At 42.5% G+C, this 20,076-nt stretch overlaps 1 protein-coding gene across 1 annotated transcript in view; it reads left to right on the top strand.

The window, feature by feature from the left end:
* The window catches only part of lhx6a (LIM homeobox 6a), a 24,426-nt gene extending 4,782 nt beyond the window's left edge, over positions 1 to 19,644 (top strand). Inside the window, exons 3-9 of the mRNA XM_042337160.1 lie at positions 1,900 to 2,082; positions 5,603 to 5,724; positions 14,971 to 15,191; positions 16,904 to 17,004; positions 17,742 to 17,837; positions 18,425 to 18,599; positions 19,408 to 19,644. Coding sequence (XP_042193094.1) covers positions 1,900 to 2,082; positions 5,603 to 5,724; positions 14,971 to 15,191; positions 16,904 to 17,004; positions 17,742 to 17,837; positions 18,425 to 18,599; positions 19,408 to 19,487 — 978 coding nt within the window. The 3' untranslated portion in view covers positions 19,488 to 19,644. The remainder of the gene's footprint in view (positions 1 to 1,899; positions 2,083 to 5,602; positions 5,725 to 14,970; positions 15,192 to 16,903; positions 17,005 to 17,741; positions 17,838 to 18,424; positions 18,600 to 19,407) is intronic.
* Positions 19,645 to 20,076: the final 432 nt, after the last annotated feature.

Genomic DNA, 20,076 nt, shown 5'->3' on the forward strand with positions numbered 1-20,076 from the left:
AGGGAGGCGAATCGGATGGACCTCAGTCTTCTTTCTTCTGGCAAATCTTTATGATTTTAGGATCACTTTATTTTATGTTTTTGGGGGGTGTGGGGGGGGGGGGGTGTGGGGTGGTGCCCACTGTCTAACTAACCCCTCTACCTGCTCAGGCGTGTTTCACCACACACCGATGACATATAGTGTAAGTAAAGTTGCTGTGCTTGGAAGAACAAGGTGACTTTGGGGCTTAGGTACCCAAAGCTTTCCTCCATTGCGTTGCAGACTAATCCACATCTCTGTCATTGCTACCAACACACCCTCCGGATGGTAGACAGCGAACTTGGTGTTTTGTGTCTCCAGCAGTTCCTATCTTTCCTGAATATGTCAAGTGCAAAGGATTGGTTTAAAGGCAAAGTGCAAAGAATCGTCAACTCTTTGTAATTGCAAACTGTAAAACAGCGCCCGGATAACAGAGACATTACCATCTTTCAGTGATATTTTTTTCCTCCCTCCCCCACCAAGTGATTTATTTATTTGCTGGTTTTTTGGATCAATCCCGTTGTGTCCGATTCCAATCGACGCGACTGCAGAACGAACGATTCTCGTGGTTATTAGATTCACGTCAATCGATTTCTCTCTTTTTTTTTGTTAACCTAACAGCTTTTTTTTTAGTAAACTCTCTCTCTCTCTCTCTCTCTCTCTCTCTCTGTCCCTCTTTCTCTCTAAATCGGATAATCGATCGTTTTGATGATAATCCGTGTTTTAGATTATCTTTTTGAATGTGGAGGAGATGAACAGTCATGTATGTATGTGTGTATGTATAAAATCATGTGTATGTGTGTGTTTATGTACAAAATCGTGTGTGTGTGTGAGAGAGAGAGAGAGAGAGAGAGAGAGAAGGAGTTGTATTTGAAGGTGGGTGGGTGCTTAGAGCTAACATGTCTGTTCGATGTGCTGGTTAACGTAACGAAGGTTTCGCAAATTTAGGAATGAACGATGGGATTTTTTACTCCCTCCCCCCCAAAAAAAAAAATGCTGGAAAAACAGTTTATTTGCAGCCATAACATTCGTGGTATAACAATTGTTGGGCGTTTAAGAATGAATTAACCTGATTTCTTAGACCTCTCGAAGCGTGTCATTGAGTGTGTGTATGTGTGTGTGTGTGTGTGAGAGAGAGGTTGGTGGGTGGTGTTGATGGATTAGTCTGGCCGGTGTAGTGACTGTGAATTCGCAGGTTAGAACGACTGGTACAAAGAAGCAATCCCACACGAATGTTTTTTTTTAAAAAATCCCTTTTTTTTTTCCTGGTGTCTAAAAGTTTGCATTTGTATTGCATTTGTTAACTGGTGGCTGTAAAGTTGGTGAAAGGCGCGTTGAGAGAGAGAGAGAGAGAGAGAGAGAGAAAGTGGAGAATGGTTAGTGGATGTAAAGTGCGTGGCCAACAAACACTTGACTTATGTGTGTGTGTGTGTGTGTGTGAGGGTCTGTGTATCTCTGCACCTCCCCTCACTCTTCCTCTCTGTGTGTCTCTGTCTCTCTTTCTTTGCTCTCCATCTCTCTATCTCTTTGTGTCTCCCTCTCTCTGTCTCCCTGCTCTCTCTCTCTGTCTCTCTCTCTCTCTCTCTCTCTCTCTGTGGGTCTCTCTCTCTCTCTCTCTCTCTCTGTGTGTGTGTGTGTCTCTGTCTCTCTTTCTTTGCTCTCCATCTCTCTATCTCTTTGTGTCTCCCTCTCTCTGTCTCCCTGCTCTCTCTCTCTCTCTCTCTCTCTCTCTCTCTCTCTCTGTGTGACCAGGTCTCTCTCTCTCTCTCTCTCTCTCTCTCTCTCTGTGACCAGGTCTCTCTCTCTCTCTCACACACTCTCTCTCACTCTCTCTCTCTCTCTCTCTCCCTCTCTCCTTCTCCCCATGTCCATTCCCCGCAGCCACAGTCGGACGATGAAACGTTGGAGTCTAACGTGGAGAAGGAAGAGATTAGGTCGTGTCCCAGCCCTGTGTCCACTCCGTCCATCTCCTCCCCTCCCTCCTCGTCCTATTCCAGCACCTCCACTGACAAAAACATCTGTGCCAGCTGTGGCCTGGAAATCCTGGACAAGTATCTCTTAAAGGTGAGACTCCCAATTTAAAGGGCAGAGTGTGTGGGCAGCACTTGGATTGCGCAGTTAATTGCACAGTTTCAAGCACATATTATATATAAAATTATTATAGTGCATATATATATAGAGAGAGAGAGATATTTATATTCGCCCAGAAATATACAGTCAATTCACTTTACTGTATAGTCTGGGAAGCGCTTTGGGACGTCTAGAAGACGTGTGAGGCGCTATATCAAATGCGAGGATATTCTTCTTATATATAATATGTTTTTTTTAAAAAAAGTTCCTTTCAAGGAGGCTGTTTTGTGTCTGCAAAAAACTAGGTTAGGACAGCAGAGAACAAGAAACGCACACATTGAGGTTATTGAACCCTGCAATCAGTGGAAAAGTTTGAACATTTTTAAATATGTATATACACATATATGTATTAGTAATAACAAATGCACTTTGCACGGTTTTATATACTGTGTGCAATCGGCTGCGGCGTTTCGCCCACAAAATATAGTCAATTTACTTTACAGTGTATTCTGTGAAGCGCTTTGAGACGTCTCGAAGACGTGATTGAGGATTATTATTATTATTATTATTATGATAAGGCGATTTTATCTGCGCGATTCTCGTGTTCCAGTCATTGGTTGCAACAATTACAACCAGGGAATTGCCTGTGACTTGATGTGTACTGAAGCGTCAGTCCCTGCTTTGTGCAGCCCAGCGCTGTGTGTGTGTGCGAGAGTTTTTACACACACAGACACACACACACACACATACAGACACACACAGATACACACACACACACACACAGACACACACACACACATACAGACACACACAGATACACACACACACAGACACACACACAGACACACACAGACACTCACACACACACACACAGACATTCACACACACAGGGACACTCTCTCACACACACACACAGACATTCACACACACAGGGACACTCTCACACACACACACACACAGGGACACTCACACACACACACTCTCTCACACTCTCACACACATACACAGCTGATGTGCCCTCCCCTGGTTAACCCAAGACTTGCTTAAAACCAATCATTCGGCACAAAATACACAGTATTTCACTTTTATCCCGTGAAGCGCTTTGAGACGTCTCGAAGACATGATAAGGCGCTGTATCAAATGCAAGGAATATTATTATTATTATTATTATTCATTCATTGAACCGTTTTGTCTGTCCACACAGCCTGTACCGATTCCCACAGTTATAATAAAAAAAACATTCTCCCAGTTCGCTTTTTTTTGCGTGTGTTATCTGTTCCACACATTGCTAATAATAGATTTTTTTTAAAAATAGATATTATTTAAATGCAAAATAAGATTCTGTCATTCTATGATTCTATCTTGGGTTATAAGAAATATTACGAAATAAAATTCTCCTCTAAAAATGAGGATACATTCCTGGGGGGAGAGAGAGGTGAATTGTCGAAATCTGTGATGATTAAACGTAAATTGCAGATCAAAAGTATTTATTTGTTGGTTTGGGGATGGGATTGGGAGGGATTACTGATTTGAAGGGATTGCGTAATAATAATAATATAATATTAATATTCCTTGCATTTGATATAACGCCTTATCACATCGTCGAGACGTCTCAAAGCGTTTCAACAGAACACACTGTAAAGTGAAGTGACTGTGTATTGTGTGGGCGAAAACAAAGGCTAGAAATCAAGTTGTGAATATCTTTTCGGTGCATAATGACTGTCAGCCAAAGAGAAAGAGAAAGAGAGAGAGAAAACTCTGGTACCAGTAAAATATTCCTCAGTTCCCAGGACTTATTAATTTTCGGGGGGGGGAGTGAGGTGGGGGGGCATTCGATTAAAAGGAAATTATTCTAAAGTGCAAATCTTGCTGTTGTGTCATAGAATCAAAATATTAATAGTTAATGATGATTTGGGGGAACCTCAGGGATTATTTGCAGCCAATGGATACACCTCTTAATGAATTTATGTTGTGTGTATTAGTTTAAAGGGTCTGGTTTTAAAAGGGAGGGGAGGGGAGGGGAGGGGAGAGGGGGGTTTAGCAAACTCTCCAAATATTACATTGGGGAAAAATGCTGAAAAAATGCGCCAGAAAATAACATTTAAATTCGATGCCCTTTTAGAAAACTGGCGAATTCGACGCACATTCAGCGAATATTCGCGTTTATAGATATAATAGTTTTTTTTTAAAAAAATGATTTCCCACAAAATTGACGGATTGTGGAATGGGATAAAATTAAGTTTGATTTAAAAATGCAAAGGCAATTATATTATTGTTAGTAGTATTAGTATTATTATTATTATAATGATGATTCTCAGTCCACAAATATATTTGAATTGCACTGAAAACACACACAAAGGATGAGATGGGGAAATGGTGTTGTTTGGATGAATGTTGCAGCAAAAAAAAATTTGCAGGGAGAGAATAAATCAACAAGACATTAATATTGAAATGTTTCAGCAATTGACTTCAATTGAACCGTTAAACTCTGGTAATTTCTGACAGTAGGAAACCGAGGCGATAGATAGTCGTGGTTTTCGGGTTATAATTCAATTGCAGGAGTTACGATATAATGTGATTTAATAAGATTATTGGAGTGTTATTTCCCATTCCAATAGCTCGCGTGTAAATGATATATGCAGTGTACCATATTGTGTGTGTATATATATATATATATCTTGTATCTCAAATTGATCGCTTTAAACACAAATTGTACTAAACTCCAGTTTAAAAGGCGGTTAGTTCCGTTTGTGTGTGTGTTTGTGTGTCAGAGCGGATATGGAATTTAACCCCCAAACCTTCAAAATAATTACAACAATAATCATATTATATAAAACTACCGACTGGAATATCGGAAAATACCGAATAGTGTGTGTGCATCCAATATTTCACGTTTTCGTTTGTCGGAATAGCAGAACTATTATCGCTCTTCTTCATAGAAAATGATATATACAGTGTATATGTAATCTAAAGTGCATATATATATATAGAGCGATATATTTATTATATCTCAAGTAATGGCTGGAATGACTCCAATTGCCTTTGATCTGATTTTCCTTGGCTCTTGATGTCTCTGGAGGGTTGGGGTTGGGGTTGGGTTGGATTGGGGTTGGGTTAGGGTTGGCTTGGGGTTGGGGTTGGATTGGGGTTGGGTTTGGGTTGGGGTTGGGGTTGGGTTGGGGTTGGGTTGGGGTTGGATTGGGGTTGGATTGGGGTTGGGTTGGGGTTGGGTTGGGTTTGGGTTGGGGTTGGGTTTGGGTTGGGGTTGGATTGGGGTTGGGTTAGGGTTGGGTTTGGGTTGGGGTTGGGGTTGGGGTTGGGGTTGGGTTAGGGTTGGGTTTGGGTTGGGGTTGGATTGGGGTTGGGTTGGGTTTGGGTTGGGGTTGGGTTGGGTGGTTGAGGGTGGGATGGAGGATTAGAGATTCGAGGCGCATTTTTAACCTAAACGTATCGCATTTGACGCCCTCTATCTCTCTGCCTCTCTCTGTCTCTCTCTCTCTCTGGACTGTTGCAGGTTAATAACCTGATCTGGCATGCTCGCTGTCTGGCTTGCTCGGTCTGCAGAACTTCTCTACACAGAAACGCCAGCTGTTACATCAAAAACAAAGAGATCTTCTGCAAAGTGGATTATTTCAGGTAACGTAAATGACTCGGTTGTGGCTTTGCTGCTGCTGTTGTTGTTGTTGCTGCTGCTGCTGCTGCTGCTGCTGTTGGGAAAGTAAGTTCACTTTTTGGCTCTGAGGAAAATTGAAATCCACTGGAATATATATTTTAAAAAAGGAGAGGAGAGGGAGAGAGCAACAGACAGAGCTTGCCTCTGTGAGTGTGTGTGTGTGTCTGTAGTTTCAAGTCCAGGAAAGCTAGTTGGGTTCTGGGTCAGGAAAGCTCAAAGAAAAGTAAAAATTAAAATAATAATAATACTTGCATTTGATATAACTCCTTATCACGACCACTGACTCGTCTCAAAGCGCTTCGCAGAGTATATTGTGAAGTGAATTGACTGTGTATTTTGTGGGCAACTCGCGGCAGCCAATTGCGCACAGCAGCGTCTCCACAAACAGTCGTGGATTGAATGGCCACTTTTTTTTGTTCCAATTGGCATTACTGTAATTCCAATTCCCTGCTCTTTCCCAACACCTAACATTCCTGCAAATACACAGTCACTGCACTTCATGTGCAGCACTTTGAGACTTACCGATGACCTCATAAGTCCCTATATCAAATGCAAGGATTCTAACTTCCCTCTTAACTCTTCCATTGACGAGGCTGATCTTTTTCGATGTGCGATCACATGTATTCTCCATCGTACATCTAGCATTGGAGAGAGAGCATGGTGTCCAGCTTTGATTAGCACTTCAAGAAGCTTCCGTGCGAGAAGGGCGCTATATAAATGCAAGTTGTTGCTGGTGTTGTTTTAGAAAGATCATCAGGGCCATGGCGAGGGTGCAGAGGAGATTGACTATTGTGATGCCAGGGATGAGTGCAGAAACACGCCATGTTTTGCAGAAAGTCACATTGATCTATGAGCAGAGACTGGAGGAACTGGACCTAATTTCACTGTGAGGGGGAGACTAGATCAAGGTGTTTAAAACGACGAAGGTTTTTTGATGGAGTCAATTTAAGGGAGAAATCTCCACTGGTCGGTGAGTCGGTGACTAGAGGGCATCAATTCAAGATGATTAGCAAAGGGAGCAATTGGGAGGATTTTCAAGGAATTCTACGCAGTGTGCAGTCATTGAGGCAAGACCCATATTAGCTTTCAAGAAGGACCAAGATAGATATCTAAAGAGGAGCAACTTGGTAGAGTTTGGTTATGGGGGGAAAAGGCAGGTAAATGGGATGAGATGGAAAGCTCTTTCAAGGTTGATGGCCTTCTTTCTCTGTGCTTTAACCTTCTGTCTTTGCCCTGTACCGACTCAGTGGATTGGTTTCTTTGCTGCAAATATAACCGAAAAATTATTAATAAAGCTCATTAATCAATTGGCTGTTAGATGCCTTGGAGATACGTAAAGATGTCATATTTTTTTTAAAAAAACAACAAAACCGCAGACTTTTAATAAGAGGAATAATCCTTGCATTTGATACAGCATCTGCTGTGCACAATTGGCTGCCACGTTTCACCCACAAAATATATAGTCAACTCATTTTACGATATATTCTGCGAAGCGCTTTGAGATGTCTCAAAGCCCTGACAAGTCACTGTAACAAGGATCATTATAGCGCCCTATTATGTCATTGAGACGTCTGAAAGTGTTTCACAGAGTATAAAGTAAAGTGGATTGACTGTATTTTGTAGGCAAAACATGGCAGCCAATCGCGCACAGCAGTGTCCCACAAACAGTCGTGAATTGAGTGACTTTTTTTTGTTGTTGGTTTGTTTTTTGGCGGAATTATTACCTGAATAGTTATTTGGGTAATATTTATTTGAAATCAGTTATTCGGGGATCATGTCCTCTGTCTGGGAGGAACGTTTTGATGTTCGACAATGTAAATATGACAGATGTATCATGATGCCTTCCCCTGAAATGGTTTAGACAACTGTAGCTGCCCTGAAATCTCCAATGTGGGTGATATCTCTTCAAACCATCACATTCGAACAATGCTTTAAAAGTGAGGTTTTCAAAATACAGAGCTTTCAGTCCAGGTTAGAATCACAACTAAATTTTCGCTTTCATTCACTTCCGAGTAAATCCCCAAAACAATTACCGCTGGGAGTGAGTTAATGTCCCCAGGTATCAGGAACTCATTTTTTGTAGCTTAAAAACATAAGTGTTTATACTTTTCATGCACTTTCTGTTCCAATGTTAGCAGGCGTTCAATCTCAGTCACCTGTCTGTCCCTTCACTCTATCTGCCAAATAGTTTAGGCACTTTAGGAGAGTGACAGTAAGATTCAGCAATTCCTACTCATGGGATTTAATCGAGATCAATGTTTGTATTGTAAAAGTGCATTGGTCTTAATTTAATGTGATCGAAGCACATATATTAATAATATTAATAATAATAATCCTTGCAATTGTTACAGCGTCTGATCACATCGCTGAGACGTCTTGAAACGGTTCATAGGACATACTGTAAAGTGAATATATCGTGGGCAAAATTGTGGAAGCCGCAATAGAAGCACCCGTTTGACACACAGTCTTATCCCAGATTATATCTCCCCCTTCTCAACCGAATTTAGTCCTAACTTCAAATCAATTGGCTGATGACCTGTTATTGTGTGTGAGGCATCACTGGCACAGATCACCTGCCATGTTTGTCTACAGAATAGTGTTTATTTCTAATCGATTCGTTTTTTGTAAAATGTTTGGAGAAGTTTATTTTACGGCGAAAGGCACTGTGTATATTGTAAAGTAGATTGACTGTGTGTTTTGTGGGCGAAACACGGCAGCCAATCGCGCAGGGAAGTGTCCTACGCACAGTCATGGATTGAGTGACCACATTTTTTTTTGGAGGGATTATTAATCCCAGAAAACGATCTGCCAAACGACTAACAACTCAGTTCCTATTTACAGTTGGGTAAACATAGGTGTGCGGGGTAAGGAAATTTGCTTAAGCTTTTGCCCCGCCCGGGAATTGAACCCGGGTCCTCTCGCTTGCGAGGCGAGCGCGCTAACCACTATGCTACCAGGATTCCACTTATCCATTATTAAGAGATACTCCACTGAAAGTGGACTAAACGAGAGGTATAAAATTGGCCACAGGAAGGAGTGAGTTTGGCTGGATTGGAACCCACCACACCACACTCTTGATTCACACCGGCTCAATCTCTACTATACTGTTAGAGAGGCCGGTGGACCCCAAAAACCAACACCAAAGTGTGCAGGACAAACACAGCACAAGCCCTATGGTTGAGTTTCATTCGCAGGTTCCTTTTTATCTCAATCCACGGCTGTTTGTGGGTCACTGCGTGCACAACTGGCTGCCGCGTTTCACCCACAAAATACACAGTCAATCGGCTTTACAGTATATCCTGTGAAGCGCCGTGAGATGTCTCAACGACGCGATAAGGCGCTATATCAAATGCAATGATTATTATTTCACCGCTGACTGCAGCTTCAGAATGAGAGATGTGAGCAGTTGCCTTTATGAGGGACACTGTTCAGATACTGTGCGTTCTTGGCTTTCACCCCAGCAGTCACAGGGAAACCAACAGGAATAATTGATTACAAAGCTGCTCTGTGTTTCTTTGCTCTTACATTCAAAAAGCTCCACAGAGCAACACATCACCAATTACAGTCAGAATTGCATTTGATATTTGTGGGGGTGGGGGGGAAATAAATATTTGCTTAGTTCCAAATTACGGAAGCAAACCAAAAATAAATCACATGGGGTCAGGCTCAGTTTCCTCGGTTAAAACATTCCCTTTTAAAATGAAACGGAGAATATCGTAATAAAATGAAACGTAATTGCGTTTACACCGGACTGAATGAAACGTGATCCTGACATTTATTGCGACACCCTTCACGTCGGGAGGACGTCTCAAAGCACTTTACAGAATATATTGTAAAGTGAATTGACTGCATATTTTGAAACACAGCAGTCAATTGCGCACAGCAATGTCCTACGAGTGACCAAATTATTTTTTTCGGCGGGATTATTACGCCCGGAAAACGATCTGTCAATTGATTAAAAATCGGGTTCCTACTTACTGCTAGGAAAACAAGAGGTGTGTGGGGTAAAGAAACTTGCCTTAGGTTTCGCCCTGACCAGGAATTGAACCCCGGTCCTTTCCTTGCGAGGCGAGAGCGCTAACCACTGCGCTAAGGGATTCCACAAAACTTGGTGCTATAGCACTCACGAATCAATCAACCTGATTCATGCAAATAAGTCCACAAAATACACAGTCAATTCACATTACGGTATATTCTGCGAAGCGCTTTGAGACGTCTCGAAGACGTGATAAGGCGCTGTATCAAATGCAAGGAATATTACTATTACTATTATAGTATGTGTGTGTGTATGTGTCCAGCCCACTCTATGTAACACAGTGCTCTTGGCCTGTGAAGTGCTTAGCACACTGAACACACACACACGCACACACCTTTGCAGAATATCACTGCAAAAAATTGTCACGCTGAAATATTCGTGAGTGCCAATCTGCTACACCTTCGCTGTGCTTCTCAATCACCGTACGACTTGTTTTGTTTTGCTCTTAACGGTTTTCTTTGTGCCTTGTGGCCGTTGGTCCATTTTTTTTTTTTTTTAAAAAAGGGGGGTGGGGGGGGGGGGGTAAAAAAAACTTTGACGAAAAGCTGTTGAAGCAGCCATTACATACGTGAGCAGGAATAAGTTTGCCGATTCAGCTGCCAAGATTGTGAAATAACTAAATAAATATTCGTACAGCTGCAATCGGTGGCAGAAAGCAAATGGTGGAGTCCTTTAGCATAGCGGTTAGTGTGATCTACTCACGAGCGAGAGGAACTGGGTTTGATTTCCGGCTGGGCAAAACCTTAGGCAAGTTTCCTTACTCCACACGCCTCTGTTTATCCAGCAGTAAGTAGGAACCCGGTTGTGAGTCGATTGGTGTATCGCTTTCTGGGGGTAATAATCACTAAATCCTCGACTGTTTGTGGGACACTGTCTTGCATAATTGGCTGTTGTTGTTGTTGTTGTCTTTTTTGCCTTTCATGTGGAGTAATGTGCTCCATAAAGATGGAGTGAAACCCCAAGCAGAATGGTAGGTTGTGGAGAGGAGGGTGCAGAGAGTAGGATGGTTGAGTAGAGGTGTATTTTCAGAAGGGTTTTGAAAGCAGACAGGGAGAGAGAGAGAGAGGGAGTGAGATGGACGGGACAATGCTGTGCGCAATTGGCAGCCACGTTCGCCCGCAAATCCACAGTCACTACACTTTGCAGTACTTCAAATCCTGTGAAGTGACTTGAGGTGTCCTGACAATGTGATGAGGCACTGGGTCAAATGCGAATATTATTATTATTATTATTGTTATTGTTATTATTATTATTATTGTCAGAAATTGTTTTGAAATTTAGCATTAATTAAAGTAATCTCGACAGATACGTTTGGTGTAAGCGTGTGATCAGCGTTTGATCCAGCCGTTGCTTGTAGAGATTGTCCACATCTGTAAATCACAGCAGCATACCTCAGACTGATCATCGCTCCAACATCTGGACTTTAAGGCATTTGGACAGCTGCGTTCAAATAGCAGATGTCGCAGATGTGGATTTATCATTCGTTCCAAAATATCTATCACCAGCGGTAATTACGATACAACCTTAGAATGCAGAGTTCTGTCAGGGAGTCAGAATGACCCTTTTTTTTACGCTGAGTTTTAATTAGCTCCCTATTATTAAAACTGTTATCCTTCCCTCCCTCCCTCCCTCCCTCTCTCCCTCCCTCCAAACAGAGCAAGTCAATGTCCCGAAAGTGCTGCATCATCAAAAAATCCACAGCTGTTTGCGAACACTGCTGTGCGCAATTGTCTGCCGCATTTTGTCCACAAAAATATGCAATCAATTCACTTTACAGTATATTCTATGAAGCGTTATGAGACGTCTTGAAAACATAAGGCACAATATCAAATGCAAGGATTATTATTATTATTTATTATTATTAAATAGAGCTTTAATGGTTCGGTTAATCACTCTGTGGAACCAATGAAGACTGTAGTTTTTTTTCAATCTGGTTCATAAGGTGCTGTGGTTTAATCTACCGACCAATGGAATCTGAATCAAATAGGTGCTCAGACTGTGGAGACCATTTCATTTTATTTTATTTCACCTGAAAAACACACAGTCAATTCACTTTACAGTGTATTCTGTGAAGCGCTTGGAGACGTCTCACTGACATGGTAATGCGCTAAATCAAATGCAAGGATTATTATTATTATTATGTTTCAAGATTTAAGATGGCTGTATAAATTATTAGTGAGACCATACTTAAAGTCCTGTGTACAGTTCTGGTCGCCCCAGTACAAAAAGAATATTGGAGAAATCGAGAAGATACAGAGGAGGGCAACCAAAATGATTGAGGGAATGGAAGGACTGGACTATGAGGAGCGACTAAGTAAATTGGGCATGATCACGCTGGAAAAGAGAAGATTGAGAGGCGGCATGATTGCTGTCTTTAAGATTCTAAAGGGGCAAAACAATATACAACAACCACAACAAGATTACATTTGTATAGCCCCTTTCACATCGGGAGGACGTCCCAAGGCGCTGAGCAGCATATAGATCATGACAGGCTGTTTCAACTTGTCCAGCATAGTAAAACCAGAGGACACGGCCTGAGATTGAAAGGGGTAAATTCAGAACAAATCTACGCAAACACTATTTCAGTGAGCGAATAGTGAACCTGTGGAACAGGCTCCCTAGCGAGATGGCTGAAGCAGGAAGTGTTGATTCTTTCAAGCACAGATTAGATAGTTTTCTTTCAGGAAATAACATTATGGGATACAGTACACAGGGAGTTTGGGACATATGTGCATGCGACCGGCAGGAAGGTGGAGGGCGAACTAGATGGACCTTGGTCTTTTTTCATCTGGTATTTCTTATGTTCTTATGATGTGCGGAGATGTGGAAAATTCTTCAATTCAATCTGAATTTGAAAGGTCTTTAATTCAGACTCAATTTGTAAACCACCCTTTAAATTAAGACAGAATTGACTGAAGAATCTTTCCACAATTTTGCACTATCTTCGAATGCAAGGATTATTATCATTATTATTATTATCTTCACTTTTGAGCCCAAATGGATGGAATTTCGGACAGACAATATGGATCAATAGCTACAGAAATTGAGAGATTTGCCCATAAAATATACAATTTATAGTATATTCTGTGAAGCACTTTGAGACATTTCTACAGCGTGATAAGGTGCTATGTCAAATACAAGAATTATTATTATTATCGTGTTACACTTTCAAATAAAACAAACACTAAAATAACCAAATGTTTTTTTCCCAAGTGACTTTGATGATTTGATTTTATCTATTTGGTTATTTTGTTCGGAAAAATTTGGATACAGTGTTTAAAATGTATTGCCACAATCTAATTTCAGAGAGAAAAAGAGAGGTAAAGCGAGAGAGAGAGAGTTTAAAGGCCGACATGTTTGAATAGAGGTTTAGTGGAAGTCAGTTAAATTGTTTCGGATCTTTGTACAGAATTGATTAAGAAAGTGCTTTAGGAAACCTCGTTTTATCTTTCCTCTTGTAATAAATCTCCTCCACACTTTGCAACACAATGAAAGCTCTCTTGTTTGATTAAAAAAAGACTTAAACTCTGGATTACAAATGGATTATAATCATTCAAGCACATGCCGGGCCCTGATTGTTTGAAGTTGCTTGAAGTGAACTATAGCACTTTGTTTGTTCGTTCGGTGGAGTGAAAACCATTGCAAACTATAACAATAGTTGTATCTATTTACCCTTTATCGGCGTTGGGTTTCCTTTGCGGATGTGGTGAGAAACATTTATATGTCACATTGCCTCTTGACACACGCTCAGAAATCCGAACAAAATTAAAGCTCGGGCTAACAAAGCCTCGTGGTTACACACTGAGGCCCACAAAATACACAGTCACTAAACTTTACAGTACATACTGCGAAGCGCTTTGAGGCGGGCTCAACAACGTGATAAGGCGCTATATCAAATGCATTGATTATTATTACTAATGCAAATGGGGGCTGTGTGGGGGTGGGGGGGGCCGTGTATTTGAAGACAATGAAACTTCAGGTTCAATTTTGCTGTATTTCTGAACAGATTTCTTAAGTAAGAAATGGATTTCTCAAAAAAAAATCCCAAGTGTCGGCTCCTTCAAGCAGCTCTTTGTGCATCTCCCTCTAACTTTTATTAATCATAAGAATCCTTGCATTTTCATATAGCGCCTTTTCCTAGCTCAAAGTGCTTCACAGGATTTCTTGTAGAGTGTAGTGACTGTATTGTTTTTGCAGTATTCGATAACTAACGCAAGAAGCGTGCCGTGAAATGTCGCATGCTTTTAAGCCCTACATTTCTGGTTTGGTAAGAGTTATTTTTTGTTTTAAATAAATAAAGAGATAAATAAATAAGTGTATAATCCGTGCATTTGATATAGCGCCTTATGACATCTGTCGAGTAGAAAGCGATAAACGCTGAGAGTTTTTAATCCGGAACTCGGGCAAGGGAATTTGTTGTACGATGGCCATTTGGTCTCTGTTTAATGTACTCTGGGCAGACTATTTGGCAGGTAAATGACATTGAACTCTCAAGTCGTAAAATGTTCCAACAGCCAACAGTAAAGTTTTCTTTGCACATGTAACGTGGCATGTAAACCCCAGCAATTTGTCAACATGCACAATAGGCGAATGGCCTCCAAAAGCTGAAAACAAGGCTGGCTCAAGTCCTGACTTGCACATCCACAAACCACAGAAACATCACATGAAAAACGATATCCACACAAAGCAAATGCATTAACCTAGGCCTTAAAGGGAATCACGCTGCCAGACAACATAATGCATCCACTCGCTCAGCATTACCTTTAACCCAAATGTCACCGTACATCTAGTGAATACAAAAAGACTTGGAAATTACAGACGACAGTTAAAGTACTGCACAGGAAAATAATAAGACTAATCCTTGCATTAGATGTAGCGCCTTGTTACGTCGTTGAGACGTCTCAAAGCGATTCACAAAATATACTATAAAGTGTTTTGATTGTGTTGACAGTCCAAATATTGAGTGTCCAAATATTAATTTAATTTTTGGGGGTAAAACACGATTATCTTTTTGGGGTTTGGATTATTACCCCCGGAAAGTGAGCGCCAATCGACTAACAACTGGGTTCCTACTTACTGCTAGGTAAACAGAGGCGTGTGGAGTAAGGAAACTTGCCTGAGGTTGTTTTTGGCATCTCTGCTTTAACCTCTTGTGTCTCTCTTGTGTCTGCAGCCGGTTTGGCACCAAATGCGCCAGATGTGGCCGACAGATTTACGCCAGCGATTGGGTGAGGCGGGCGCGAGGCAATGCCTACCACCTGGCGTGTTTCGCCTGCTTCTCCTGCAAGAGGCAGCTCTCCACGGGCGAGGAGTTCGGCTTGGTGGAGGACAAGGTCCTCTGCAGGATCCACTACGACACCATGTTGGAAAATCTCAAGCAGGCGGCAGCCAACGGTAATGACGGCAGCAATTACGTCAATCACCGCGACTCACCGCGATGTCAACCTCCGTCCGCATGAGCGTCCGAGTGGTGACATCTGACGTCTTGTTCCCTCCCCACAGTTGGACCCGAGTAAACAAATAACCAATTGAATGTTCTCAAACTGAAACAATAGCATATCCATTTGGTTCTTACGCTCAATGAATATTACTTCTAGTATTACTAATAATAATCCTTGCATTTGATATAGTGCCTTATCACGTCATCGAGATGTCTCAAAGCGCTTCACAGAATATATTGTAAAGTGTAGTGACTGTATATTTTGTGGTCGAAACGTGGCAGCTAATTGCGCAGTGTCCCACAAATAATCTTTTTTTTTTGGTGGGATTATTACCCCCGGAAAACGATCCCCCCAACGACTTACAACTGAATTCCTCTTTACTGCCGGTTAAACAGAGACGTGAAGAATATGCCTCGTGAAAACCATGTGTAAATTTCAGGTTCCCTTAATTGTGCCGTAAGCAACCATGAGGAAGGTTGCTTACAGACAATGAATCGATCCTTTCGAGTGTTTGTAAGCGACATACTTTGGGGCCTCCGTGTTAACTCTTGTGTTCGTTGGTTTAACATCGTGTGTGAAGGAAAGGGGAATCACCTCCAAACTAGAGCCCCCTTGTGGTGAGGACCGGAAGGGTTACAACACAACAACAACAAATTATATTTGTGTAGCATATTTCACGTCAGGAAGACGACCCAAGGCGCTGGACAGTCAGGGATTTGGACCCGAGCTAGGGGTTGGGATCAGGAGTGGTGGAGGGTAAGGAGATTAGGGGTAGGAGGGTGGCTGAAGGCATGGTTGAAGAGGAGGGTCTGGTGTCGTAAGCCACCAGAGGAACTGCACATCTCTCATATAGGCAGCCACTCATTTTCAGTTGCGTTAGCTTTTCTGGTTTCTCAATAGCACCTTGAATGACATCAGGTTAATATACAGGGTGACCAAAAAGTCATGAAATCATTACAATGCAATAAGTGGTAAAGAAATGATGATATATACTTTTAGATTTCATAACTTTTTGGTCACCCAGTATGAGGAGCAAAGGATTTTTTTTTAAGGCGTCTGTAGTTATTTTGCCTGGTTCTTACAGGTTGAAGTAATAAAAAGCTATCCCGTGTGGAAAGAACTTACTTGTTCTATCTGGAGTGGAAAGGATTAATCATTTCAGTGTTTGCAAAGCACTCACACATCTGGACATTTCAATGTCATATCATATTCCTTTATTATCATCAGACAAGTCTTCCATTTAAACCTCCTGAAATATATGACTGCGCTAAAGATAGCCTTCTCTTTCCCATTGATTGTGTCCTATAATTTCCCCGGTATTAATACAAGATTCAAATCACTGACAACTAATTTTCTCACGACCGACACGTGCACTGCAGATTTTTTTTCTACAAAAAAATGTTGTGGTGGGGTTTGATACGGAGTGAGAGAGGCTAAATCCAAGTTGTGGTGGTTGTTGTTGTTAGTCGATAGGCGGATTACTTTACAGTGGTAATAAACCTTCCCCCCCAATTTTTTTTAATTTCATTTGGTCGCTTAATCCAGAACTGGTTGTGGGACACTACCGTGTGCAATTGGTTGCTGAGTTTCGCCCACAAAAAGCACACGATCCATCCACTCTACAATGATCGGATATTCACGGTGTGTGTGTTCTTTTGCTTCCAGGTAATGGACTGACCTTAGAGGGAGCAGTGCCGTCCGATCAGGACAGTCAACCCAAACCGGCCAAGAGAGCACGGACTTCCTTCACCGCGGAACAATTACAGGTAGCATTGCGCCAGGGATTCGCCCATCTCTCTTACTGACCCAGAGTGAGACCCACTGCCTTACTAATGACAATAATAATCCTCGCATTTGATATCGCGCCCTATCACGTTGTTGAGACGTCTCTAAGAACTTCACAGGTTATACTGTAAAGTGAACTTACGGGTGTATTTCGTGGGCGAAACGCGGCAGCCAATTTGCGCCCTTCGCCGTCCCGCAAGCAGCCGTGGAGTGAGCGAACAGGCCAATGTCGGTCAGACCAGGTCAAACATCGTATTGTGCGTTAATCGATCTAAATTTTTTTTTTACTGAAGATCTTGTTAAAAAAGAGAAAAAAGGGATATGAACCTGAGGATACAGCCTGCGATTGAAGCGGGGGGGTAAATTCAGAACACATCTGTGGGAACATTACGTCAGTGAGCGAGTACATATGTATAGAACAGGCTCCTGAGGGAGATGGTGGAAGCAGAAAGTGTTGTTTGTTCCAAGAGCAAATTAGATTGATTTCTGTTAGAAAAGAATAGCTCGGGATACAGTATATAGTTTGGGACATGCCGTGGCAAGCAACTGCCAGGATGGTGGAAGATGAACTGGATGGACTTTGGTCGTCTTTCGCCTGGCAACTTCTTACGTTCTTAAAAATGGTGCCTGAACGGGCTGAATGGCCTCCTCTTGTTTCTACGCTGCTCGCGTTGGACTGGCTGTTTGCTGACGGTATCTCTTCACTCTCTGGGTACAGGTGATGCAGGCACAGTTTGCACAGGACAATAATCCTGACGCTCAGACTCTCCAGAAACTTGCGGACATGACCGGGTTGAGCAGACGTGTTATTCAGGTACGTCCCCTTTCGATAAGAGTTTTCTAACCGGAGTTTCATGCTCCCGGCCATCCCATGTCAGTCTGTGGCACAGTGCAAACCCGTATTGACCAGGGACGATGCTGTTGCCCCTGAGCAACTGTAGGGAACTTGCCTTAGTCAGAGCAGTACTGAACTGACTTCAAGATCCTTCCCATCTCGTCTACAAATCCCTATGTTCCCTGGCACCTCCTTACCTCTATGACCTGCTTATTCCCAACGCCACCACCGGTTGGGACTCTGGGACTCTCTCCCTCAATCCGTCTGCCTTGCCCCCCTCCTTCCCCCGTTTTCAGATCGGGTCGGAAGACCTTTCTCTTCGGCCGAGCCCACAGTCACCTCACCCCTCCTCCCGGCTAGGAGACCTCTCAGAGGAGAATATCAAGAGGTTTGTAAGTGAGATAAAAAGAGTAAATCCAGAACAATACTTTCAGATGTGTCGAGATCATCGGGTTTAAGGGTTGTGAAAGGCCAATTCTAGGATGCAAACCGTGCTCCTCTCTGCACAGGGGGGTAATCGAGAGTTGGAATGAGTTACCACTGAAGGCTATCCGTTATCGTTGCAGGTCTGGTTTCAAAACTGCAGAGCTCGACACAAAAAGCACACTCCGCAGCATTCGGTGGGCCAGCCCGGACCGCCCCGCTCACGCCTGCCTCCCTCCCTCCAAGAGGATCTCCATTACCAGCCTTTCAGCCACCACGAACGCACCAGGATGGTGGCACTTCATGGCTACGTGGAAAGTAAGTGGACACGGTGACGTTCTGCGCCACCCGAGTTTGTGTTTCTCTGCTCTTTAGAACATTGGTGTCAAAAGTGGCTCAGTTGGTAACACTCTCACCTGTGGTTTGGTGGATTGTGGGGTTCAAACCCTACATCGGGACGTGAGGATCATAGCCTAACACAGCTCTTGCTGAAGGAACACTGCCTTGGCAGAAGTGACATCCTTGGGATGAGATGTTAAACTGACGACCCATCTGCCTGTTCAACGTCGACATTAAATAACCACTGACGCTGTTCAGAAAGAGAAAGCCGGTGTACCAGCCAACAATCGTCCAGATAAATTGGTGATTCACCTGGTAGCCATTTGCGGGACTTGGTGATGCACAAACTGGCTGCTGCATTTGCCGACAAATTCAGGGTCAATGCACTTAACAGGAATTATTGTGAAGCGTCTTGAGACATTTTTGATGTTCTAGGTGCTGTATCAATGGCCAGGATTATTACTGTTAAGATGCTATGAAATTGGTTTGTTCTTGTGTTTCTCTTTAATACCCTAGACAATTGATCTCTGTTGTTGTTGTTTGTTATGAAATCAAATGAAGGCAACTAAAATTAAATTAGTAGCCCAATTCATAATTTAGCAACCATTGCATTAGGGGCCATTGTGAATATTCTCCCACTGACGAACATCTATATACCATGTAGTTAACCTGTCACCAGGATGGGCAATTGGGAGGAAGGTCTATCATGAGGTGCTGTTGTTGTGGCATTAGTTATTTGCTGTGAGATTGCATTTGGTAATTTTCCTTCCTATCCATTTATTTTTAGGTCATCCGTTCTCAGTCCTGACAGCACAGTCCATTCCTCACCAGGCGTTGGCTCTTCCACAGATGCCAATCAGTCGTTGACAGAAAGCTCTCCGAAGCAAGTGATGGAGTTCATCCTCCAAGTACTGAGTCGGATGAATGAACCCCGCTTTGTGTACGTTTCTTACTCCTGTGTCAGCAGGCATCGGGACCTCTCTGTTCGCTGCTCACCAGACCTCAGTTTCAGAGTTGTACTTCATTCAATTCCTCGTCTAAAGAACACGTTCACTTGTCTAAAGAAAATGCATACCAAAAGGCTGGACCTTTTTGGGGGCTCTCATTCATCAAATCAATTAAACTCCAGCATAGGAGGAAGCCCTTTAGCCTATGCTGGTGCTAACTCATCTACTAGAGCTAACTACTCCAATTGCACTGTCCTGCTCTTGCCTTGTACTCCTTTGGGATCCCTGTACTTATTTAGGGTAAAGGCAGATGAAGTGATGGACAAGGCTCTTCTTTTACATCTGTTTTCAGATAACAGTGGTGGTCATGGCGTCCTGGCAAAAAAAACACCTCCTCAAGGAAGTTTCACTGTCTGTCTCTAACTCTAGTCAATTGCAAAGCTGAATCACACTGTGTTTTCACCATTTATTTATGAAGCTAGGTTAAGAGCATAAGAATTTGCTAAGCG

This window comes from Callorhinchus milii, unplaced genomic scaffold (genome assembly GCF_018977255.1).
Source record: "Callorhinchus milii isolate IMCB2004 unplaced genomic scaffold, IMCB_Cmil_1.0 Scaffold8, whole genome shotgun sequence".
NCBI classification, from domain to species: domain Eukaryota; kingdom Metazoa; phylum Chordata; class Chondrichthyes; order Chimaeriformes; family Callorhinchidae; genus Callorhinchus; species Callorhinchus milii.